This window comes from Pollicipes pollicipes, unplaced genomic scaffold (assembly GCF_011947565.3).
Source record: "Pollicipes pollicipes isolate AB1234 unplaced genomic scaffold, Ppol_2.1 Scaffold_7262;HRSCAF=8765_pilon_pilon_pilon, whole genome shotgun sequence".
Lineage (NCBI taxonomy): Eukaryota > Metazoa > Arthropoda > Thecostraca > Pollicipedomorpha > Pollicipedidae > Pollicipes > Pollicipes pollicipes.
Window position 1 is genome coordinate 572,354 of NW_023597055.1, and position 25,105 is coordinate 597,458.

Here is a 25,105-nt window from a genome sequence, read left to right on the forward strand (position 1 = left end):
TGTTTCCATACCGAACAACGGTACTTTTTACTCGGCTTATCGTAACGGTGGTTCCATTGCTGATTGTTTACCGTTTTATAAGCCGATTTCACGTTCTGCTGGAAGCCGTCCGTCCCGCGTCTGAACGGGTTGGCTGCTCCGCCGTGAAATGGCTATCTCTCTCTCGACCCCCGGCCCCATCCCGCTCGAAGTCGCCCTCAGCCGCGCGCGCGCTGTCCGCCCCCAGACTGAAGACCATCTCCACCTGCTGCCTGGAGGCGACGGCCGAGCACCTGCTGGTGGGCACCGAGGGCGGCAACATCTACCTGCTGCAGCTGGCCTCCTTCACGCTTACCGACAACATCATCTACCAGGACGTCGTCATGCAAAAGTCAGTGCGGCTGTATCCGCGCGGGCGGCGCGCGGCGCGTGTGTGTCGCCCGCTTCCGCCCCAGTGCTCGCACTTGCTCAAGTCCTCGCTGAGAGTCGGTGGCGGCGTCGACCCTCCCCCCCCCCCTCGTGACGCGCCGCAGTGGGTAGATCACCGACTCGAGGCAGCTCCTCGCCGCGTCTGCTCAGCTCTCTCCGCGCGGGCGCGGGCGAGCTCCCGGGCCCTGGTGACGGTCCGGTACGTGTGCCGCGTCTCCGTTCCGCCTCGCTGATAGAGCAGAGTAGCTGGTCGTGAGCCCTGCTTGCAGCCGCCGCTCTGCCGTGCTGATTCAGATGGACGAGTGCCCTGACCCGCGTTATGGACGCGCGCTATCTGGGGCCATTGGAGCGGCCTCAGAGGGCCTGTAGCGGATCGAACCGACCGCGCTGTTTACGACGCGTCCATTCAGCGGCGCCGGAGCCTGAAATTGCCGGCGGGCCGTCCGGTCGCCGCCGGTCGTCGGCGCGCGCCGCTGCCTCCTCCGTCAACAAGGAAGCGCTTTGTTGGCTGCAAGTGTGCGCTATGGGTCCGCGTGGGGGGGGGGGGGGGGGTTGCGGCCGTGCCGCGGAGCTCGGTCGCTCGGGCAGGGAGGCTGGCCGCCGTGATGGAGGGGGTAGGGGGGGGGGGGATCGGGGTCGCAGTGAATGTGATGCGAGTTTCGTAGTGGTGACCTGTTGTCGCGCTGGGTGGTACGTGCTGTTTTGTGACCCTGCGTGGGCCCACGTTGTGAGCCGGATTTTGACTCCCATGTGACAACTCTTGAGCCCTGCCCCGCAGCGTGCCGCGCGACTGCAAGGTGCCATCATATAGCGTCCTGACCTGTCTCGACCTGCCGTGACCTCTCGGGACCTGCCATGACCTGCCGTGACCTGTGGTGACCCCTGCCCCGCAGCGTGCCGGACGACTACAAAGTGATGCCAGATACAGTGGTATGACCTACCATGACCTGCCGTGACCTGTGATGATCCCTGCCCCGACAGCGTGCCGGACGACTACAAGGTGACGCCGGGCGCGGTGGAATGTATCCGCCAGCACCCGACGTTCGCCGACAAGATCCTGGTCGGCTACAACCGCGGCCTGATGGTGGTCTGGGACCGTAAGCAGCTCAACGCTGAGCGTGTAGGTATCTGGGACAGGAAGATGGTCCACGGCGATCAGGTACTGGCCCCGGGTCACGCCGGGTCAAGGTCAGGGCGCGCCCGCCGCCGCCGCCGCCGGCGCCCCACTGCCGGGTGCCCGCCGCCGCCGCCGCCGCCTCCGCCGCCGCCACCGCTGCCGCCGCTGCTGCTGCTGCCATCGTGCGGGCGGGGGCCAGGGGTGGGATGCAGGGAGTCCTTCGGCGGGGAGAGGAGGACGGGGTCATGATGGGGCTCACTCATTGGTGGAGAGGTGATGCACAGGTCTATGCGTTGTGCGCAGTGTTGTTCGGCCCGCATGAATGTGGCGCCGGACCTGGTGGGGGATCCGAGCTAGATTGAAGGCACTGGGCTGAAGAAAGGGAATTGATTCCATGACAGTCCCGTCTCGATGTTGCCTTTTTCGCACGCCCCACTCTTCTCCCCTGCCGCTCTCCCCTGTGCTTCTCCCCTGCCCCTCGCCCCCGACGGGCGTGCGGTCGGGCGGCGGCGGCCGGGCCGGTGGCTTGCCGGACTCGCTTCTGCCTCACCGTAGAGTAGCCGGCGCTGTCGGGCAGGGCAGGGCAGCACCGGGCAGGCCGGGGCAGCGCCGGGCAGGCGCGCCCACCCACGTGTGCCGTGCCACAGCCCCCGGCCCCCGCTTTTAGTGAGCAGGTTCGGCGGCACTGACTGTAACCAGTTTGGTTGGTATGCGTTCATCAGCATGAGAGCCGACCCCGTTTTAGTTGGTTTGGGGTTTTGGCCAGTTTGGTTCGGTTGAGGTGCGGCTTCAACCGCATTTTGAGCGCGTGCCTGCTTTTTGTAAATGTCTGTCCGTCTCCCGCGGAGAGGACTTGTGTGAATACGTGCACATGGCTTGGCCGCCTCGTGCTCGCGCCTCAACGCAGCGCCAAATTGAAAGTGTGCACACACTCTTAGCGTCACGCTTCTGACTACGCCAGAAATCTATATCCCATCTGTCTTCGTAAAGCGCGGGACTCTGTCGGGACCCGTGCTTGCCCCGGTGACCTAACGGCGTGACCTGTGACCTAACCTGACCCGGGTCGCCTGAGACTCGCTGGGCCACTAACGCTGCGCGCGCCGCTGTGTCGGGCGGGGCGCGCCCACCGGCTGGTGGCAGACGAACGCCACGCGCCCGGAGAGATGCCGGCTCCACGTGTCCCTCCCCCCCCCCCCCACCTCCGTCGCGTGGGGTGAGTGGAGGGGGGGGGGGGGCACGGCTCGAGCTTGGGCTTTGAGGGAGTATTGGTAGCCCTTTATGACCTTGGGCTTTGAGGGAATATTGGTAGCCCGGTGTAAGCTTAGGCTTTGAGGGAGTGCTGGAAGCCGTGGTGAGAGGGGCCGGCCGTGTGGGCGCGCCTGGGCGGGGCCCGCGTTTGTGTGTTGTTTGTCGCTGCTGGTCTTGTGGAGTGCGCTCGTGTCGTGTTTGCATCGTGAGCTCGCGCGCCACGGACCGCTCCGCTGCTGGAGCAGCCGCGAAGTAGCACGGAGAACAGTGGAGCATTTTGTTTTGAGTGTCTGGTTAAAGTATACAGCTAGTCATACCAAAAGGCGGCTGGTACCCGGCTGGTAATAACGTTTTAAATCGATGCGTTTGAAACAACTGTCATCACGTATACGCTCCCGTTCCCTATCATTTCGCCGACGTCTGTCGCCGGCTGGTGCGCTTGGTCGCGGGCTGAGCGGCGGCTGGACGGAGTCCGCCCGCGGCCGCGACCCCGTCCGACCGGCGCCGTGACCCGCGGCCGGCGCTCGCTCCCGGCGCGTTCCGACCGGCCCGCCGCCGCGCCGCCAGACGTACGTGTGCAACCAGTCGCTGGAGACCGTGTGCTGGTCGAGGGACGGCGCCGAGTTCATGTCGGCGCACAACGACGGCAGCTTCATCATCTGGAACGCGCGCAAGCTGAGCAAGCCGGACGGACCGCACACGCCGTACGGCCCGTTCCCCTGCAAGAGCATGACGCGCGTGTGCTGGGTCACCGGCGACAGGTGAGAGGCGCGCGCCGCCGGCCGCCGGCGCTGGGGTGGTGCAGGGGTGGTGTCACTGGGGTGGTGCAGGAAGACCGGAGTGGCGAGGCTTTTGTGGGCGCGGAAGAGTTCGGCTGCCACGCGCGGATTGAGGAACAAAACGGCTGTTGTTTTCCGCGGATGTTGTTTTTTTTTGTCGGCGTTTTCTGGCACCGGCTTGTGAAAGAATGCCGTGGGGCTGTTGTTGTGACGTCCTGGTTCTGTACCGTATCATTCAGTCCCGTATCAGCACGTTGTCAGGGACGCAAAATTCGTTGCGTGGCGTGTTTTCAGCGTTTACCGCCATGTCCTGCCAACCGCACTGTGTCTGCCGCCGTGACTTGGACAGCTGAGACGGCTCCTCCCGTTGCGGCGGCGGTGCCGCGGCGAGCGTCACGTCCCGGAGGGGCCGGTGTCGGCGCGCGCGCGCGCCGCCGCTGCCCCGCCTCCGCGCGTCCGTGACTTGGCTTCCGCTCTTCGCCGACAGCGGCGACTGGGTGGTGTTCAGCGGCGGCATGCCGCGCGCCAGCTACGGAGACAAGCACACGGTGTCCGTGCTGAAGCGCGACGCCCAGCGCGAGGAGGAGAAGCACGTGGCGTTCGACTTCACCTCGGCCGTCGTCGACTTCGTGCTGCTCGGCGGCGAGGGCCCTGGTGAGGCGGCAGCGCACTCGTGGTGCGCGTGTCTGCCGATAGATGGTGGGGCGGAGGAGCGCCCAGGCCCGGTTGGTCGATACCGACTGTCTCTCTGCTCTGAAAGCCTTGGCATGTTGCTTTTGCCACCCGATAGATAGGAGGGTCTTTGTGGGTGACTTACAGGTAGCTTGCGGGTAGTTTACGGTTAGCATCGATGCTGACTTACCGCCGGAGTCTACGCCTGGCGGCCTGGACAAGCACAGGCACGGACCGTCGAACAGCGAGCTGTGTTCACGTGCCACGGCGCCGCGAGTCGCCTCGTGTGACGCGCGCGCCGCTCCGCCCGGCAGAGGCGGCCTCGCAGAGCCCGCACACGCTGCTGGTGCTGGCCGAGGAGGAGCTGGTGGCGATCGACCTCAGTTCCGAGGGCTGGCCCACCCACCAGCTGCCCTACCTCAACAGCCTGCACAGCAGCGCCATCACCACCTCCTGCTACGTCACCGACTGCGGTGCCGACGCCTACCGCCGCCTGCTGGCCGCCGGCGAGAGGCAGCGGCAGCCCGCCTCGCAGAAGGTGGGGCACCGCGACCGGGGGCGGGGCCCGGCGGGCCGTGTCGGCGTGTGTCGAGAGCGGGCGGAGACCTTGGGCAGGCGGACGGGTGCCTCGCGCGGCGGGCCCCGGCGGTCAGCGCGGTCCTGCAGGCGCAGCCGCCGGCGGCGCACGACGCCGGCCGCCGCAGACCCCGGTCTGCGGGCGGACTTCTCACAGGCTCGGTGGGGCGGGTGTGGGTGGTGGCGTCAGGTCCGACATCGCAACCACCGGAGCTCGGCTGAGCCCTGTGGAGTTTGGAGCGCTTGGCGCCCCGATCCGGGCCTCCGCGTGGGGTGGCGACAGCACATCAGTCGTCAGATGTAATACAAACAGCACCTTTTTTATCCCAGCGCGGACAGCTGCAGCTCGTTGCCGAAGTTGTGTATACGACGTTTTGCTAACGGTCTTTGCTGGACGTTTTTACTGGCTGTCTGTACCGTGGTGCACGTGATAACCGACTACCGTTTTTGTATGCCCCTCGTACTAGCGTGTTTGTATTACGCCAGTTCGTGCGGTCTGTTTTTGTGCCCGGGTTACGTCTGACACCATCATGTTGCATACCCAGAGGGTCCGACCTGATTTGTCCCGTCTCCGTTTTCATGTATTTTATGTAACATCTCCGTGCCGTCAGTCGTGTCTGTGTGTCATGTGTCTTGCCTGTGGCCTTTGCAATGTCTGCGTCCTGTGTCACGTTTGCGCCCCGTGCCATGTCTGCGTCCTGTGTCGCGTCTGTCTTACGTCGTGTGTCTGCGCTGTGTGTATGGCCCCGACGCGTCTGAGTGCTGTGCATCACCCCCCCCCCCCCCCCCCCACCCCACGTTTGTTCCGTGTATGGCACATGCCTGCTCGGCGTGATCTCGTTGTGTGACTGTGGGTTGTGCGTCACGTCTGCGGGACTATCTAGCGTCGTCGCGCCGTGTGTGCCGCCGATGTGCCCAGAGTGATGTCCCCGTGCCGCTGTGACCTGTTTGTGACCTACGTACCACGTGTAGCTTCCTCTCACCCCGTCTGTGACCTCCTCGACCTGTGTGACCTCTCGACCTGTCAGTGACCTCTCGACCTATCTGTGACCTTTAGACCTGTCTGTGACCTCTAAACGTGCCCGTGACCCCGTGTGACGTGGACGTCTGCCCGTGGCATTTAACCCACGTGCACTGTCAGTGACGCGTGTGTGACGTACGCGACGCAGCGGCGTCCGCCGCCGGCGCGTGACCTATGTGCCGCGCGCGGCTGCCTGTGCCGCCAGCCGTGGCCGGTGACGGGGGGCGAGCCGGTGGGCGCGTCGGCCGCCAGCCGCGACCTGCTGCTGACCGGTCATGAGGACGGCTCCGTCGGCGTCTGGGCCGCTGGCGACGTCTCGCTGCGGCCCATCTACAGGTCAGTCGAGCACGCGGCGCGGCAGCACGGCTCGGTGCACGGGTGTCGGTCGGCACTGCTGCTGAACGTGGGTCCGGACCGGTCGGCGACGGCCTTCGCGTGATAGGCAGTGGCGGCCTGGCCTCCATGCATGGCGCAGTTGGGAGGGGGGGGGGGGGGTGAGGGGGGCCTGCCAGATGTTTGATGATAAGTCGGCGGAATACTCGCACATTGGTCGGTAAGTGCACGTCGGCAGGTGGATGTCCCCCCTGTCTACCCCCCCCCCCTCCCAAACCCACTTAGCATGCCCAGATGGATGGTCGGACTGTGGGTCCCATCACGGTCGCACATCGCGTTCATTCATCCAGGGAAAATGCCAAAACGCGAAGAAACCCGAAACAGCCGCGCGTAGGAGACGGTGGCCTGGGTGGTCTGTTATCCTCCGCTTCCTCACAAGATGTCCTCGGCAGGCTTACCACGTCCCGGCTGTTCAGCGAGGAGGAGGACGACCGGGACGCGCGCGAGCGCGAGTCGGACGAGGACTTCCCGCCGCTGCGCTCCGTCGGCCTGTTCGACCCGTACAGCGACGACCCGCGACTGGCGGTCAAGAAGGTGGCCTTCTGCCGCGAGACGGCGGCGCTGGTGGTGGCGGGCACCGCCGGACAGGTCGTCGTCTGGCGTCTGGCCGACGACGAGCAGCAGGGCTATAAAGTACAGGTGAGCGGGCGGGGAGGGGTGCGGGCGAGGGTGCTGGGAGATGAAGGGACGTGAGCGAGGGTGTTGGGAGACGGAGGGGTGTGGGTGCTGGGAGAAGGAGGGGTGTGGATGCTTGGAGACGAAACTGGGAAGTGTGGGTGCTGGGGGACGAAAGGGTGTGGGTGTGGGTGCTGGGGGACGAAGGGGTGTGGGTGTGGGTGCTGGCGGACGAGACTGAGGAATGTGAATGCTGGCAGACGGAGGGGTGTCAGTGTGGCTGCTGGACCTAACCGCCCTCAGCACTCACCGCTGTCCGTGTCGGGGCCAAACCGACGCTGGGAGACCGCCGCGGTGTGACGAGAGCCCAGCTCGCAGCCCGTCCGCACACGCTCAACGAGGCCGGACGGAGCGTCACCGGCGTGGGGCCCCGGCGCGGGAGGCCCCGGGAGCCCTGCACAGGAGGCCCCGGGATGCCCGGCGCGGGGGCCCGGCCGCAGCCGACGGGCACGCGTGCTCGGTACGCCAGCAGGTCTTCACTACGACGTCCAGCCTTGTGACGCGCATCATCAGGCTGCGTTGTTGGTACTGCAGCCGGTGCTCTGGCTGCGATACCAACAACGTCTGTCTGTCGCTGGTCCGTCCATCCTCCTGGCAAGAGCGTGGACGGACCATGCTTGGGCGTGCTCCTCGCGCTCGAACCGCGGCTAGACCCGACCCACGTGCGCTCCGTGCTGAAGCGAGCCCGTGCCGGGCGCCGACGTCGGCCGGCGCCAGCGCGCGCGCCGGCCGCTCCTGACCGCCCGCGCCGCTCCGCAGCCGGTGCTGGTGGACCTGGTGGCCGAGCAGGACGGCTTCGCGTGGAAGGGACACGACCGGCTGCCGGCGCGGCCCGAGCCGCTGACGCTGGCCGCCGGCTACCAGCCGTGCAGCGTGATCCAGCTGCAGCCGCCGGCGGCGGTATCGGCGCTGAGTCTGCAGGTCAGTCGACGGCGGCCGGACGCTGTCGGAGTCGGCAGTCCTCAGTCCTCAGTCCTCAGTCCTCAGTCAGTAGAGTCGGTATCTACCTCAGTCGGTAGATCGGTTCTCGGCCAGCGTGTTGGAAGCTGAGTCCTCCGTGAGCAGACCCTCTCCGTGTTCTCGCGCGCAGTGTGGGGTCATGAGGTCAGCTGACAGTCTGCACGACATATGTCGTTTAGGTCAGGTCAGGTGGCAGTCAGCAGGCAGCGACCCCTGTTCTCACTCTCAGCCTCGGCTCAGCCCGCCAGGAGCTGTCGGGGACAAGCCGGCCGGCCAGCGGCGTGGCGCATATCCGTCGTCGTTTCTCCGCCGTGTGGGCTTCGTTCTCCGTCGTGTTCTCCTTTCAATTGCTGGGTGACGCGCTGGTCGGCAGCGAGTCTCCAGCGTCCGTGCTGGTCATCTGCTTCAGTTGAGAACGTTCTCAATTTATCACATGAAGAAGCATATCTCCTGGCAGGCTATCCGTAATCCCAACCATGACGTGCCCTGACGTGACGTGACGCAACGTGACCTGACCTGGCCTGACCTGACCTGACCGTCGTCGGCAGGACTCGTGGGGCCTGCTGGCCGCCGGCACCGGGCATGGCTTCGTCCTCTTCAACTACGTGCAGAACAAACCGGTCATGCACAAGTGCACCCTGAATCCCAACGGTGAGCAGCCGGCTCTGGGCAGTGTTTGATACGCGGGGCGGGTATTGATTTATAGTGAGGGGCGCTGCTGGACGCTGCTGTTGCCGTTGCCGTGGCCGTTCGTCGCCGTTTGAAGAGAACAGTCGCTTTCGAGTGCACATGGGTACGCGCAGTTCGTCAGAAATCGAGACGTTGCTGCCTCCAAAACCGCAGGGAAGGTGATGATCGTTGAGACGATCTTTGTCCGGTCGCCCGCCAGCGATGCGTCGCCGCTGGCTTGTCGATGGCCTGACTCGCCTTCTCAGTTTGGCGCATTTCACATGATCTGGCATGAACCCCCGGCCGCCACTGTCTAGTGTGGTCCGTTGAGGCTTGTCGCTGTTGGCCGCTTGTTGCCGCGGCTGGCCGCGCGCTCACTGACCCAGCACATGCCGCTCGTCGCCGTGTCTCATTCTCCCTCCGCGTGTCCGGCTTCCCCACCGGTGCCGCCGTCTAGCCGGCGCCGGTCCCCCGCACCGCCCTCACCGACCCGCCGGCGGCCGCCAGACTACGCCGCGTCGGGGGAGTCGCCGATGACGCGCGGCAAGTCGCTGAAGAAGTCGCTGCGCGAGTCGTTCCGCCGCCTGCGGAAGGGGCGCAGCCAGCGGGCGGCCGGGCCGCGCAAGGCCTCGCCGGCGCCGGCGCCGACGGCCGGCTCCGAGGCGGCCTCGCCCGCCGGCAAGGGGTGAGTGGGGCCGACGGGCGTGCGGGAGCGGCCCGGTGCGGGCCGGTTGGTCGCCGGGCCGGACCGCTGCTGCGATTGCTGGGAGAGGAGGGGAGGGGGCGGTGGGGACGGGTGGGGTCTGTGTGGGTGTGGGTCGCGGGCCCTGTGAACGTTGCGGAACGGTGTGTGTGTACGCCAGCGTCTCAGCGTGTGGTCAGCTCGTTGAGGATCTGGCGGATCCTCGATGTAGTCTTGGATCTAGTCTGGATCTAGGGTGGGCTTGGTTGGGATGCGGTTTGGAGTGTGGCCGGGATTTAACAGGTGATCTGACCTGGATCTAGCATGTGATCTGGTATGTCTAACCTGGATCTAGGTTGCTATCTCGTGTGATGTCGAATCTGGGTCTGGTTTGGATGTGGCCGGGGTCTATTACGGGATCTGATCTGGACCTAGTATGCGATTTGGTCTTTTGTCTAACTTGACTAGTCTGGGACCTGGGTCTGATGCACGCACTGGATGTGGGTGGGGGACGGACTGACATCTGCGTCTGCGTGAACCGCTGGCGGCCGCTCGGCTCATCAAGAGTTGATCGAGCTCCGAGGGCGAGGAGGCCGAGCTCGGCTCCGCCTGTACTAACCGGACGCTCCGCCCCGCCCTCGTCCCGCCCTTGCCTCCCTGTCGAGCTAGACTGCCGTCACGGACACCACTAGGGAGCCGAGCACCGCGCCCATGCACCGTAGACTCGCGTCGGGCAGGCCGCCGCGGCAGTGCCGCACCGTCGGCGCTAGCGAGGGGACCGCTGCCGGGGCTGGCGCGGCGCCAGGCTGCCACGCGCCGCGCGGCGCCGCCGGAGGAGCCGCGCGTCGTCGGCTCCGGGCTGGAGGAGGCGAGGGGCCGGAGGAGGGCGGCGAGGGAGACGGCGACCCGCGGGGTGGGCTTCAAGAGGGCGGCTGGTCTCTGGGCGGTGCTGAGAAGGGGTGGAGTTCGGACTGCGGGGTCGGAGGAGACAAAGGTCAGTCGGTCTGGGCTGGAGACGTCTCCGGTGTCGGAGGTGGTCTGGATCGAGCTGGAGGAGGCAGGTGAGCGAAGAATCGAGCTAAAGGAGACACAAGAGCAGATAGCTGCACTGGATCAGTCGGAAGGAGTTTGGATAGAGCTGGAAGAGGTAGAGCAGAGCGTGGGACTGAAGGAGACAAAGGTACGAGGGGCTGCGTTGGAGAAATCAGAAGAAATTTTGGTGGAGCTCGAGGAGAAGAAAGAGCAGGCCGAGGGACTTAATGAGACAGAAGTTCGAAGGGTGGGGTTGGAGAAATCAGGAGAACTTTGGGTAGAAGTGGAGGAGGCAGAAGAACAGAGGGCCGGTCTGGGGCAAGCAGAAAATCACCAAGCGAACATAGGCGACGAACTATATGGTACGCCGGAGTTAACAGAAGCAAAGCAACTACAGCCAGACTCCGGTAAATCACAAGATCGCATATCAGGTCCGGAGAGCGTCCACGATCACAGGTCCTACCCGGAGACGGACACCATCGACGCCGCTGCCCCGGGACATCCGCACGGCAGTCAGGAGCCGAAGTACGCGGCCGATGTGTCCGTCCGGAAGGCGGAGCGCAGCGCCGGCCTGACGGGCGCCGCGACCGAGCCCGCTGCTGCGACAGCCGACCCGGCCTCCGGAGCGCCGTCCGCCCGGCCGGCGGCGGCGGCGCTGCGTCGCGCGAGCTCGGCCGACGCGGCGCCGCGGGCCTGGGGCGCTGCCGGCGCTGGCGGCGGCGCCGCGGGCGCGGCGGTCGGCGCCGCCGCTGCGCAGCCGCGCCGTCTCGCTGGACGGCGCCGCCGGCCCGCTGGGCGCCGCGCTCGGCAGCGAGGTCGTGCTGCAGGTGGAGGAGCTGGCGACGGACGTGGCCGAGGGCGCGTCGCCGCCGCCCGCCGGCGCCGAGACGCGACGGCCGGCCGGGCTGCTGCAGGACCTGCGGCGCCGACTATCGGCGCTCACCGCCGCCGGCCGACGCTCGCAGGACGACGACGTCACCGCACGGACCGGTGACGTCACTGCTGATGGCGTGGTCGACAGCTTGACCCTGGCCGGCGCGTGGCGGCAGCAGGACCTGGGCGCTTTGCTGCGCCACAGCAGCGACCGCGCCGACAAGGCGAAGCTCGGCCTCGTGCCACCATCCAGAGATGGCGCTGGCGGCGGTGGCCTGCAGTCGCCGGCTCACAGCTTCCGCGCCACATTCGTAGTGGAGCGGCGTCGGTCGCGGTGCCGGCCGGCCGCCGTTGCCTGCCCGGCGGCTGACGGTGCCGCCGCCTCGCGCCGCGACTCGATGCTCTATTGGGAGCTTCTGCGGGCAGCCAGCTGCTCATGGACGGCGACGGTGACGGAGGAGGGCGGCGCTGGGGGGAGGAGCCGCCTGCTGGAGGACTGGGTCGGAGGACTGAAGCGCGCCGCGGAGGGTGGCGACATCAGCCAGTCGGCGGAGCCGGACGGTCGGGCGGTCAGTCGACCAGGACGAGACGCGGAGTCGGCGGCGGCCGCGGCGACGTCTGTTGGCGCTGTGCCCTGCGACCAGAGGAAGGGAGCGCAAGTTGGAGTCACTGCCGCAGGTGTAGAGATATGCGAGGCGTCGGCCAGCAGCGCCAGCAGCTCTTCGTCGGGGACGGTGGACGGTGTCTGCACACCTGCTCCCTCGCGGGAGACAGCGGCCGAGCCGGCGTGCCGCGGCCCCTCCGCCGCCGGCTGTCGGCTGCTGCGGGGCGCGGTGCCTGACGCCTGGTCCGTGACCATGTGGCGCAGTGCCGACGGCGGCTGGAGCTCAATGGAGGCGATCAGCTGGTGCCGGCCGCTCCCGCCGCGGCAGCCGCAGCTGCAGCCGCAGCCGCAGCCGCAGCCGCAGCCGCAGCCGCGGTCGCAGGCGCAGGCGGGCGAGGTCGGTTCGGTCCGCTGGTCGGGCGTCACCCCTCAGTCCTCAGGGACGGGACGGTGCGGCGCCGATGTCGATGGGGTGTCAGCGGCCGGCGCTGCTCCGGCGCCCGGTTCAGAGCGCCGTGGGAGTGGCACGGACCTCAGGCCGGTCGGGAGGCTGCTGGCGGAGGCCGTGGTGCACGCCGTGCCGGCGCCGGAGACGGCGGAGGCCAACGACGGGTTGGCGGCGGAGGCGCCGGACGACAGCACCGCCAGGCTGGATGTGTGTGACGCGTCTCCCAGCGCCGGCGCCGGCGCCGGCGGCGGGACACGCGCGGACGACCGCCGGCCGGGCGGCGAGGCCGGAGCCGGCTCGCTGGCGGCCGCCTGGCGCGAGATGTGCGCCGCGCTCAGTCCGCGCTGCTCCGTCACGGACTCCGACGACCTGCCCTCGTGCTCGGAGGCGCCGATGACAGCCCCCCTGACGGCGAGGAGGGCTCCGGAGGCGCCGCTGGCGGCCCCGGCGGCCAGCGGCGCGGGCTTGGTCCCGACCCTCGGGCGGCGAGAGGGCGCTGCCGCACGGCCCGGGGCTGGGCCGGCCCGGCGGTCGGCGCCGGCGGCGGCGGACTTCAGCGTCCGTGGCCGGGCGGCTGTGCTGACCTGGTCGGCGGGAGTGGCCGGAAGACGGCCGGCGCCGGGCCACGGCGGCGGCGGCGGCGGCTGCGGCGCCAGCGGCGCCAGCGGTGGCTGCCGCAGAAGAGACGCCCGCGGGGCGCCGGTCGTGGCGGCGAGACGGGCGCAGTAAGAGGATCAGGAGGGTGGGGCGTCCGGTGCCGAGAGGACGTCGGAGTTCAGAGCTGGGTTGTGTGAGACTGGCTGGAGTTGCGGTATTTCTGATGTCAGGGACGTCGCCGGGGACTTTGCCAGCGCTGGGAGTCGGGGTTTACAGGCCTGGGAGTTACGTGAAACCCCTGCTCCAGCACTTCAGAGAAAGACCGATGCTCAGAGCTGCCGCGTGTGGGCAAACATGCTGTGGGCCTGGGAACGAATCTTCCGAGTTTGTTTTCCTGTCCTGCCGGGGAGGGAGGGGCAGGGCGCTGTTCATCACGGCACTGGTGGCAGAGGACGTGTGCCGTTTTGGGGGTCTGAATTTTGCCCCGACAGTACCCGCCAGCCGCCCGGTACTGTCGTGTTAGTCCGATCATCGCTCTGGGTAGGCCGATTAGCCGGCCGCCCAGACCGCTGTCCTAGACACAGGTCGGTGTCGCTGATTGCACGTAGCAGACCCCGGCGAACGCCGGTAGCCGCACGTGCTGCGCCCTCGTATGGAGGCTTCGATGCGGTCTCGGGGCACCGGTACGGTGGCCCCTGCCCCGCCCCTGCCCCGTCCCTGCCCCTGCCCGGTCGGCGGTACCCTGTAGTGACGCGCCGCTGTACGCGGCCGCGGCAGGCCGGCGCCGCCGGGAGCCGCCTCCGAGGACGACGTGCGGCCGGTGGAGCGCTCCGTGGAGGCGCGCAGCGAGGACCCGGCCTTCTCCGGCATGATCCGCTGCCTCTACCTGGCCACCAGCTACCTGGCGCACGGTGAGCACGGGTTATGGGCGGCGGGTGTTGGCCGCGGCGGACCGGGCTATCGCTTTTACCTGCCGGGCTGGGTTATGGGTAGCTAGTGCGGGCTGGAGTTGGCTCCTGGCCGCCAGCTACCTGGCGTGATGTGAGAGTTATGTGCGGCTGGTGTCGGATGGGTTGGATGCACCGGACGGGCAGCTGCCCGGACCGTGGCAATTTATGGGCAGCTAGTGTTGATTGTACTGTTGCCCGGCCTGTGCATTGTTTTGCGCATGTCAGTGAGTGTCAGCTGCGGCCGACCGAGACACGTCACGGGCACTTTGCCACGGTTTGCTGGCTAGACAGCAGCTGAGCCCCTGCCGTGCATCGGTTGTGTTCTTCATGCCACTTTTAGCGGCAAAGGCATCGACTTCCAGACCGCCTTGGGCGCGTGCCAGCTGGGCTGACGGCTTACCTTCGTCACCGCAGCTCCGTGCACGACGCTGTTCTGCCTTGTGTGTGTGTTCGTGGTGTCACCAGCTGAGCCGGCGCCGGTCCGCTCGCCAGGTCAGCCGCAGATGCGCACGCTGTGGGCGGGCACCAACAGCGGCGCCATCTTCGTGTACGCCATCCACTGTCCGGCGGCCGAGAAGCGTGCCACCGAGGCCGTCACCTGGCAGCCAGGTGGGTGTGCGGCGGGGCGGCGGTCTCCTGGTAACCCTCGTGGTGATGGTGTCCGTATCGTTCGCGGAAATGTCGTCAGATTTGGAGGCAGTCGGTGCGGGGAGTGGCGGTTTTTCATCGTGGCGATGGGCCACGTGTGACCTGCTTCTCGTATGCATGTCGCCGCACGTGAAGACCCCCTGAAGCCGGCAGCGCTGGCGGTGCCCGCGCCGTGGAAAGAGCGAGAGCAGCCTTGGAGCGCCTGGAAGCGGCCTCCTCCCCGACCCTGACCAACGTGACGCCGGCGCGGGGCGCACCTGCTGACGCTCCGGGCACACGGCTGACGCCGGGCACACGGCTGACGCTCCGCGCGGTGACCTCGGCGCACGTTTGACCCGGCCGACGCCCGCAGGCAAGGAGTTCCGCCTGAAGCACGGCGCGCCGGTGATCGACATCCGGATCGTGGACGCCGGCGGCCGGTCGGTCAGCGGCGCGCCGCCGGAGGAGGCCGCCGCCGGACCCCACAGGGTCGTCATCGCGTCTGAGGAACAGTTCAAGGTCAGGGCACGGGGCAGGTTGTGGTCAGGGCAGCAAGTGGGTGCGGTCGTGGATCTGAGGACCGTAAATCTTCGGTCTTCGTGATTTTCGGTACACACTCTTAAGATCCACGCTTACGTGGATGTTGTGTTGCTTACGTGTGTTGCTCAGAACGTCATGCGTCGTGGGTCCTGCTTTTATGTCGCACGCATCCATGTTTTGTGGATTTTGCATACGTCAGGCAGTGTTTTGCGTAGTACACGCAAGCCGGGGCGGATAATGCACCCTCGGTCTACACGCCCACACGAGTGCTTGGATGAGCGATTGACACTTCCAATGGCAGGTGTAATAAAGGGCACACACATTGCACAGTGAGCGCCCACAGTGTCATCTGTTGGTGACAACTCGCACTGCTGTTTTCAGGTGTTCACACTGCCCACCATGAGGCCGTACGGCAAGTTCAAGCTGACGGCGCTAGAGGGCAGCAGGGTGCGGCGTATCGGCTACGCCAGGTGAGTACATAGGAGCATTTCAGTCGTTTCCATGTCAACGCTTTTTCCAGCTTTTTGGTGTCGTTGCTGAAACGTGCTGTTAGTTCCTGCTCCACGGTTTTTTGAAAGGGGCGGGATGTAGACATAATAGCAATGCCTGTCTTTTAGGGTGGGTCGTGAGATGCCCTAGCAGCTCGCCGGCCACTTTTTCGTAGCGCACCTGTTGCGCACCAGTATTCCCAATATTGTGCCCGAACGCTAACACAAACAAACCAAGAAAGCCCCGCCGGATTTTATGAATCATGAAAAAAGCAACCCACAGCCAGTCTTCGTCTGTCACCAAACATGTCTGAAGCCTGCTGGAATGGCTGCCTCCTGTGACGTCACCTGCCCCACTGTCAGTATGGGTTCTTGACGCGAGCGCGTGCTCTGCGGCAGGTTCTGCGCCTCTGCCACGGACGACTCGGCGTACACCGAGTGGTGCCTGATGTGCATGACGAACCAGGGCGACCTGAACGTGTTCACGCTGCCGGAGCTGCGCAGGCAGATGCACGAGGACAGCGTGCGCCGCGAGGATATCCAGTGAGAGAGAGCGCGCGCGCAGATCGTCTGCGTGGGGAACCTCTAGCTCGGGAGATTCTCTGACTCAGGAGGTCCTCTGACTCAGGAGATCCTCTGGATGCGGGGTCCTCCGATCGTGGCGTCCTCTGAACGTTCCCACCCCCAAGAATTCCAGGGTTCCTTTAACATGAAGCCGTGTGGGATCCTGGGTCCACTCTGGGGATTCAGGCACGTCTGCCTCTGGGTGGCGGGATCCCTGGCACAGTATTCTCTTGTGGGATGTCGAGGCCGGTGCTGGATCCGGCCCGTTCGCGTGGTCATCACCTATGGCCGGCCGTCGCTGTGTGGCTGCTATGTTATATGTGGTCCCCAGGGTGTCCACTGCTCCAGTTATGTGGTCGCCACCAGCCGTCGGCTAACGCGTGCTGTTAGTGACACACTCATGTCCCCACCTGTTTTGACCTGGTCCCACTTCCCCCCCACCTGTTTTGCCATGACCCGATCTGACCTGACCCGACCTCACCCTACCGTGACGGACCTGGCCTGACCTGACCTGACCTGTCCCGCGCCGACCCAGCATTGGGTTGCTATGACCCCACCCCCAGTTGCCATGGTGCCCTGGTTTGTGGTCCTGACCTGTGTTTGCTGCCGTCTCACCTCGTCAACTGTCCTCCGTGGTTTCAGTCTGCGTCGCCCAGGTTTGCTGGGCCTGGTCTGACCTGACCTGGTCGGCGCAAAATGTCCTCGAAGCCGACGCGCCCCTAAACGCCAAACCATCACCACGGATCTGACCTGATCTTATTTGATGTAACTCGCTGGTACCGGTCTGACCTGGCCTGCCCTGGTCACATCCGACCTCACCTCGCCCTGTGTGACCTGACCTGACCTGATCTGACCGGATCCGGCGCCATACCGCCCCACCTTGCTTGACCTGACCTACCCTGGTGTCGCTCGAACTCACCTCACCCTGACCTGACCTAGCCTGACCTGACCTGACCTGACCTGACCCGCACCTCGCCTGTCCTGCCGGCAGCCTGTCGCGCGTCCGCCTACGCGCCTCCTCCTCGCTGTCGCTGCCGCTGCGCTCGGCGGCAGCCGTGCTGCGGCGCCGGGCGCGCTCCTTGAGCGGCCGCGGCCGCCCGCCGCCGGCCGGCGCCAGCCTCGCCCTGCAGCGGTCCGTACCGGCCGCCAGGTGCTCCCCTCCCGCCTCTCCGGCCCCCGTCCCCCGTCCCCCTCCATCCCCTCTGTCCCCTCCATCCCCTCGGTCCCCTCCATCCCCCTCTGTCCATATTGGGTCAGTCTCGCCCTGGCTTCTGTCCTACGAGTTGCGTCCTTGTGTCTGCTCCGGCAGGTGGTGAACCCTCCTGTCTCTTTCGGTGTTAAGTTCCATGCACCCCCGGTCTCCAGCGGCTGGCTCCGTGTTGTGCTCGGCGCGCGTTGATCCTCGCCTGTCCTTTGCCAGCGTCACTCAGGTCTGTCCTCAGTACATGGTCGCCCTCCCTTCGCACTAGCGCCGTCTGTCCCCTAGCATCGGCCTGCGGTGCTCGTCTTTGTCCCATGCCAGCCGCTTCGTCCTTGGTGTACTTGGTGTGTCGTATTTTTGTCCCCCGGATCTGCTGTCGTTTCGCACACTCCGTTGTTCCTCATCATCTAATGCCCTCTCTCGGTCCCCAGTCGTCTTCTGTTCCCGGTCGCTTGACTTTATTCCGGCCTCTGAGCGCTGTACCGCCCCTTGTTCCAAGTCTCCGGCGTTCTTTGCTGTTGCCTACCTGACAACCTGTCGTCCTCAAGTTCAGTTTGGCAATAACCCGCCCGCCCGTCGTTACCCGCGGTTGTGTGGCGTTGGCGGCCGGGGCCTCGCCTCTGGCCACTGGTCGGGGCCGCCCCCGTGCCCCTCCCGCTTCGCCTCGCTCTGCCACGTGACGCGCGTGACGGCGTGTGACGGGTGACCGTGACGGCGTGTGACGGGTGACCGTGACGGCGCAGGGGCATCACATCGCTGGTGTTCACCGAGCATGGCGAGGCGCTGTACCTGGCCAGCAGCTCGCTGTACCAGCGGCTGGCGCTGTCCAGCGGCGTGCCGGTGCGGCCCGCGTGCCGGCTCACGCTGCCGGACGGCGCGCGGCCGGCCGCCAGCGCCGCTGCCGCCACGGCCGCCACCGCAGCAGGTCAGCCGGAGGGAGGGGAGGCCGGCGGATAGCGGTCGGGTCGGCAGGGGAGGGGAGGGGGAAGTAACTGTCCGTCCCTGTCGAGAGCTCAGGTGAGCCCTGGCCACCCTCCCCACTTGGCCAGGCGGGCAGGGCGGACAAGGACAGGGACAGGGACAGGTACAGAGCAGGGGGCAGGTGAGGATGTTGTGGCTGGTGGGGAGGGGAGGGATCGAGTCAGCCAGACCGGAGAGCCGTCAGCCCAGGCCGAGGGGAGGAGGAGTCCACCGTCGCCGCGGTCGTCAGAGCGTCATCGGACAGCGCTGCGACAGAGGCGACAGAGGCGGTAGACGGCTGGATGCAGGGCATAGTGCGATAGCGGCGGACATGGATGGGGGGCAGGCGGGGCCCAGCCCGGAGGCGGCCAGGCCGGCCGGTGACGGGCTGCTGCGGCCGACCACCGCTTGTGACGTCATAAGCGGTGGTCGAGCTGGTCGCGCTGCGCTGGTGTCACGACGTGTCACGCCCGAGACCTGTGGCCCGACTCTGGTGTCCAGATTCTGGCGACGGCGCGAGCTGGACGCGGCTCAGCGGCGGCGCCGGTGCCGCCCGCCGTGAGCGTGTCGGACGCTCCGCAGTCCCAGCGTCAGCACCTCCCCACCGTGTCCCTCCACCGGCACCGCCGCGCCGCTTTGGCCGTGAGCGTCGCGTTCGACGATGGTGCCTGACGGTGTCCCTCCTCGCGTCGGCAGCCGCCGCGTCCCAGCCGACGACAGGCAGCGGTGACGCGGCCGCGTCCGCCGCCGACACCAGCTGCGCCAGCGGCGCCGACACCACGGTCGACTCCCACCGCGACTTCCTCAGGTGAGCGGCGCGCCGGGCCCTGGCTGGCTCGGCGCAGGCTGCGGGCGGCGGCGCGCTCTGCCGCGCGGTGGAGGATGGAGACGTGACGGACGCAGCGCACGTCGTCACGGCGTGCGTGGGCCCTGCTGGCCAGGGGTTCGGCTGTGCTGTTCTTGCGCGGCAGGGCCAAACGCGCGCGCTTGTCAGCATGCGCTGTGAGCGGCTGCGAAGGGACGTGCGCGTCACTTCAGCTGTCGTGCCCCTGACGGTGCACCTTGTGTCTCTGCTGATTTGGTGTTGGTCTGGGCTGCGACATGCCTAAGCGAATAGCTCGCGGCCCATCTGGCGTGGAAGCGTCACGTCAGCCCCCATGAGTCCCTCTGCGCATTTCTTTGGCGGGGGTAAATTGGTCCGGGCGCATCTCATTGATGGGGTACATCGGTCCGGGCTTGTCTTACTGGTGGGGTAAGTCGGCCTGGGCGTGTATCGTTGGTGGTGGATAGATCGGTCTTGACGTGTCTCATTGGTGGGGGTAGATCGGTACGAGCGTGTCTACGTGGCGGGGTGGATCGGTCTGGACGCGTCTCATTAGTGGGCGTAGATCGGTCTAGATGTGTCTCATTGGTGGGGTAGGTCGGTACGAGCGTGTGTCATGGGTGGGGTAGATCTGTCCGGGCGTGTCTCATTGGTGGGAGTGGGTCGGTAGCCCAGGCATCCCATTGGTGGGAGTAGATCGGTCCGGGCGTTTCTCATTGGTGGGGGATAGATCGGACTAGTCATGTCTCATTGTTGGAGGTAGATCGGTCTGGGCGTCCCATTGGTGGGAATAGATCGGTCCGGGCGTGTCTCATTGGTGGGAATAGATTGGCCCGGGCGTGTATCATTGGCGGAGGTAGATCAGACTAGTCATGTCTTATTGTTGGAGGTAGATCGGTCCGGGCGTCCCATGTGTGGGGTAGATCGGTCCGGACAGGCGTCGCACGTTGCTGTCACGATTTAGGCTGAAGAATCGCGCCAGCTGACTGGGTAGAGTGCGGATGCCGACGAACCGAGGTCGGCTCGATGCCCGACCAGTGCCAGCTCGTGACCTCTGAGACCGACCGAGGTCACCACAGCACATGACCGCCGACTGACCCTCTCCCCCGCCTGCCGGCGCGTCAGCTCGACGGAGAAGGCGGTGTCGGCCTCGCCGGCGTCCGCCAGCGGCCCGGGCGGCGCGGCCGGCGGCAGCGGCGAGCCTGAGGTGGTGGAGATCTCCAGCGAGGAGGCTGACCGGCTCATGCACGGCATGCGTGGACTGGTCAACGGCGTCGGCGGGCAGGAGGAGAAGGTGAGAGAACAGGAGGGAGAAAGGGAAAAGACAGAGAGAGTTAGAGAGGGGACAGGGAGGGAGTGGGAGGATGGGAGAGAGAAAGGGAAGGACAGGGAGGGAAAGGTGGAGGACGGGAAAAGGTGGGAGGACAGGAGGGAGAAGGGAAAGGGTTAAGAGGGTTAGATAGGGGACGGGTAAATGTCGGAGGACAGGACAGAGAAAGGGAGAGGAGGTCAAGGACAGAGATGGGTAGATAGGGGACGGGGAAAATATGGAAAGACAGAGAGAGGAGGCAAGAGAACAGGATGAGTAGCGGATGGCAAGCGCTGATCTGCCGACATCTCTCCGTGGCGCCCCGGTGTGGGGATGGCCGTAAGACAGACTCAGAGATGGGCAGAGATGGGCAGACGTACAGACTCAGAGATGGGCGGACGATGATGAGACGGGCAGAGATGGACAGAGACGGGCAGACGTACAGACTCAGGAGATGGGCAGCTCGTAACGCCGGCCGGAGCTGAGAGACGCCGCGCTCAGGCCTCGCACCGGACGTCGCGACAGCGGGCGGAGCAGCCGTGCTCAGGTGCCTTCGGTGCCTTCGACAGCGGGCGGAGCAGCCGTGCTCAGGTGCCTTCACCGGCTCGTCCTCTTGCAGTCGGTGGAGAACTTCAGCGAGGAGAAGGACGGCATCAAGAAGTCGCTGCAGAAGTCCAAGGAGACGCATATCTCGGCCTCCGAGGACCCGGACAAGAACGTGACGGCCGAGCGGCAGGAGGTGAGGCGCCCGGCGGCTCGGCGGCCCGCGGCCCGGTGGCCCGCGGCTGGCGGCTGGCCCGGCCCGGTAGGCGGCCGCGAGGGTCAGGGAGAGCCGCCGGCGCAGGAGGGATCAGTGCCGGCAGTCTGTGTCGTGTTCGCGTCAACACAGCGAACTACGTGAAGTGTGCCAGTACGACGGTGGTGCGCCTTTTTGTGCCTAATGCGTGCAGCGCACGGAGCCAAATCGGAACTAGGAGCGAACGTAAGCTATGCATTCACTCACAGATCTAGATCAGGTACATACGGATCAGATGCAACTTCTCGCACTCGTGCAGAAGCATCCGTATACACTCTCTCACACGTAAATAGATCCGTCTGCGTACACACGAACACACACACACACACACACATGTGCGCTAGGGAGTCACGTCACCCCGCGGCAGACGCCGCTCACACGCGGCTCTCAGTGTGCGCTGTCACGCGCCGAGGGCTCACCGACACGCGCGCCCCTGCAGACGGAGCGGCTGCTGACCACCACCGAGTCGACGTCCGACTCCGTCACCACCCGCTCCAAGGAGGAGGTCAAGGTGGTGCGCACCACGCGCATCACGGCCGGCACCAAGGTGACAGAGATCGCCACGGAGCTGCCGCCGGCGGCCGGCAAACATAACGGCGCTTCAGGTGAGGGCTGACGCGCGGATGGCGGCGTGGCCGTCTGTCTCCCTGCCTGCGTGACGGCCTGCCCAGCTGTCTGTCTCCATGTCTTCCTGCCTGCCTGCCTAGCCGTCTGTCCCCCTGCCTGCGTGACTGCCTGCCTGCCTAGCCGTCTGTCTCCATGTCTTCCTGCCTTGCCTTCCCTCCTTACGCACGTGCTGCTTTACGTCTTTGTGTTTCCGTCTCCATCTTGTCCTGCCCCATCCCTCCTCTCTCTCTCTCTCGCTCTCTTTCTTCGTCTTTTTCGCTCCTCTTCGCGCCTTCCCCCTCTCACGTTTCCCTCCCTCCTTACCTCCCTGCCAGCTGCTTTCCCTCCTTCCCCACCCTCTCTGTCCCTCTCACTTTGTCAACCCTTACGCCTTCGTAGATGACTGTATGCGCTCTGTTCTTATTCTGTTCACCCGCACTTGTCACTTGCACTTGCCTTTGGCCGTTCACTAGCATTTTGCCGTACACTAGCATTTTGCCACAGCCATTTTGCTCGTGATTTGCATGTATTTGTGTAGCGACGTTTCTTCCAGTCAGGGTAGCGTATGGTCACAGTCACGGCTCGGCTCGGCCCGGCCCGGCCCGGCCCGAGCGGTCCACATTGGAGCACAATATAGACCGTTGCCGGACTGCTCCTAGCAGCTCCTTGTCAAACTGGCCGCCAGTCCCCCGCCTGTAAACAGCGAGCGTAGAAGGGGACCTGTGCTGCCGTGCCGTGCCGTGCCGAGCCGTGCCGTACCGTGTCGTACCGACCCCCGCTGTCCGCTCTGTGGGTCCGCGCGGCGCTCGATCCCCCGTCTCAGGGCAGGCCGGCGGCGCGCCCAGCGGCGCGCCCGAGGCGGCTGGAGCCGGCCACCGGCCGACCAGCCGCACATTTCGGCCGCAGCCATGGCAGACCTTTTGGCTGTTAAATTTTCCAAGCATATTATTTAAGCATTACCCTTGTTTCGTGTTGTTCATTTTAGACCTTACTCCAAACTTTGGGGTGTATTTGTAATATGTGCAGCTGTCTAGTTTCTGAGGGAGAACGTTGGTTATTAACTTACTGAGGTTGGCTTAGTCAATTGTAGTTATTTACCAAACCCCCTGACAAAAAGCTGGGTTTTTTCGCCCCCTCTATCTGGCCGACGTTTGGACGTCCTAGCCATGGGTGAAATCACGCATTGAGTTTGACACATGGCCGCGCCGCCTCGGGCCGCCGCGGGCCGCGTGTCGGTGGGCGCGCCGCCTCCCCTGGCCCGGAGCCGTCCGAGGCCCGAGGGTCTGACGGAGCCGTCCGAGGCCCGAGGGTCTGACGGAGCCGTCCGAGGCTCGAGGGTGTGACCGAGCGGTGACGGTGTGGCGCGCGGCGAGTCTGACGGAGCCTGGTGCGGCCGCAGAGCTGGCCTCCCGCCGCCGGCGTCTGCTCGCCCCCGGACCGTCGCAGGTGTTCGCCTCGTCGGAGGTACAGGCTGCCGCTCGTGCTGGGGGTGATGGTGGTGGTGGCTGCTGGCGGGGCTCGTGGTGCGCCCCGCCCCCTGTGAACCCCCGGCCCCTTCCGCCGCTCTGAGCCGCCGCCGGGACGGTGCTGTGAGGGTCGAATCCTGTGGTGGATAGGCCGCTAACGGAGAAGCCTAAAATCATGTTAAAGCCTTCCGATGCGACTTCATCGTCCGAGTTGTAACGTTTGGAACACCGGTGCCCATCTCTTCCTGCACGTAGGTGTCTAGCTGCCAGTTGCATTCATTTCGCGACCCGCTCACCCACACAGCTATGTTGGAGCTCGTGATTGTAAAACGAACGATTTCCAAAAGTTTCAGGGTAGCTTAAAACAGGGACAAGCCGAGCATAAACAGTGTTCTCTTTTGGCCCTCTTTCAATATATTCTGAAGATTTCGGTTATTGTTGGTTTCAAAATATTTTTTGAAGACACCAGATGCTTTTGGTTTTTGTTTTTGGCTATATAATCATGAAATCGGGCTTCAGCTTTGCGTTCAATCGAACTGATGCCCGTGGTGTAATATGACAAGATTAAGAACAAGAAGTCTTGCCTGCAATATTTCCCTTCACCGGAGAAGGAGCGGGGGGCCTGGCGCGCCTCACTTCCCCCGTCCCGCGGGGCTTGGCTTGGCACGGGCGGCAGGGGTTCGACAGCGGCGCGGCGGGTGGCGCCCCGCTGGTGCCGGCGCCGCTGCCGCTCGCCTGATGGTGGCGCCGCTCGCCGGCTCCGACGGCGCCGCGCCCCGAGTGGCCTTCGGTCGGCCAGCGCCGGACGCCGCGGGCGGCGCGGGGTCGGCGCTGGTATGCACGCGTTGCTCGGTCCGCACGAGGCGCTGGCTGCTTACGGGGCACGTGGGCCTGCCTGTCGGCGGCTGGGACGTGCGTTTGTGTGTGGGTGTGTGGGTGTGAGGGAGTGCGTGCCGGACGGGAATGCTTGTGACGTCACCAGCCGGTGGCTGCCTCCCGACTCCTCCGACCCCTGCCCCGTCCCGCGGCCTCCTCGGCGGACGTGCCGCCCGCCGGCTGCATCGCCGGTCGGTGCCGCCCCTGGCACCCCGCCGCGGCCGGCCGCCGCGAGGCTGCGTTCGGCCGCCGCGGGGCTGCGTTCGGCGGGCTTCCGGGACGCACGGTGACATGTCAACGGCCTGGGCGGCGCTCTGTAAATGCAACAACGGATAACGGGGTCAAGGTTCGGTGGTGTACAGCTAAAGCGAATTGCGGGTATAATGCGTCTGTCCTGGGTATTGGTCTTGCAAACGTTTCGTGTGCGTGTTTTTGTCGTGTACTTGAGAGCTGCCGTGGATTAGTATTCGCGTCTTGACAAACGTTCACTTGAATGCCGTGTATTCGGGATTGCCGATTATGAGTTTTATATGTTGTGTGCTCGTGCGTGTCGGTTTGAGATCCGAGATATCGATTGAGATTATCGAGATTGGACCCAGGACGGAAGGACAGGCCGGTGTGCCGTGGCGCTTTTAAAACATGGTTTGCAGGCTTCGATTTTTGTTTTGTTCATCTTGTTGCAGCAGTAGGAGCGCGTTACAGGTCATGATTAGCTTCAAATACTCTAGATTTTATCCTTAATATAAAATGTATTGGCTCACCGTCTGCCCCAAATCACGTCAGTTCGTTGGCATCGAGGACGTGCGAAAATCTGGCGAGACTAACTCAGCTGAAATTGCATTTTTTCCAAAGGCCCCGCTTGTGCAGCGTGCGAACCGGCAAAGTCCTATTCCCAGCAGCACCGGCGTACCCGCGCTCACGGGCACCCTCCGAGTCGCCGCGGCCAGCGCGACTCATCTGCCCTCTGCCGGCAGAATGATTACGACAACATAGACGGCGCCACCGGCGCGCCACTGGCCCGCTCCGAGGACACCGAGACCGACCTGTAGACCGGCCGAGAGGCGCGCCCGCCGCCCGACGCCGAGGGCGAGGGCGAGAGCGAGAGAGAGCGAGGTTGAGAGCGAGCTCCGGCTGTCGTGCGGAGC

The 25,105-nt window shown here is 65.5% G+C and overlaps 1 protein-coding gene across 1 annotated transcript in view; it reads left to right on the forward strand.

Annotated features, from left to right (window-relative positions):
• Positions 1-25,009, forward strand: part of l(2)gl (LLGL domain-containing protein l(2)gl) — a 62,959-nt gene extending 37,950 nt beyond the window's left edge. The window contains exons 7-28 of the mRNA XM_037238245.1: positions 227-370; positions 1,390-1,567; positions 3,341-3,534; positions 4,040-4,206; positions 4,539-4,762; positions 6,027-6,157; positions 6,607-6,853; positions 7,649-7,810; positions 8,398-8,500; positions 9,026-9,203; positions 13,532-13,665; positions 14,197-14,313; positions 14,705-14,850; positions 15,253-15,341; positions 15,759-15,902; positions 17,868-17,993; positions 18,851-18,892; positions 20,102-20,201; positions 20,836-20,955; positions 21,452-21,617; positions 23,018-23,082; positions 24,935-25,009. Of these exons, the coding sequence (XP_037094140.1) occupies positions 227-370; positions 1,390-1,567; positions 3,341-3,534; positions 4,040-4,206; positions 4,539-4,762; positions 6,027-6,157; positions 6,607-6,853; positions 7,649-7,810; positions 8,398-8,500; positions 9,026-9,203; positions 13,532-13,665; positions 14,197-14,313; positions 14,705-14,850; positions 15,253-15,341; positions 15,759-15,902; positions 17,868-17,993; positions 18,851-18,892; positions 20,102-20,201; positions 20,836-20,955; positions 21,452-21,617; positions 23,018-23,082; positions 24,935-25,009 (3,052 nt within the window). The remainder of the gene's footprint in view (positions 1-226; positions 371-1,389; positions 1,568-3,340; positions 3,535-4,039; positions 4,207-4,538; positions 4,763-6,026; positions 6,158-6,606; positions 6,854-7,648; positions 7,811-8,397; positions 8,501-9,025; positions 9,204-13,531; positions 13,666-14,196; positions 14,314-14,704; positions 14,851-15,252; positions 15,342-15,758; positions 15,903-17,867; positions 17,994-18,850; positions 18,893-20,101; positions 20,202-20,835; positions 20,956-21,451; positions 21,618-23,017; positions 23,083-24,934) is intronic.
• Positions 25,010-25,105: the final 96 nt, after the last annotated feature.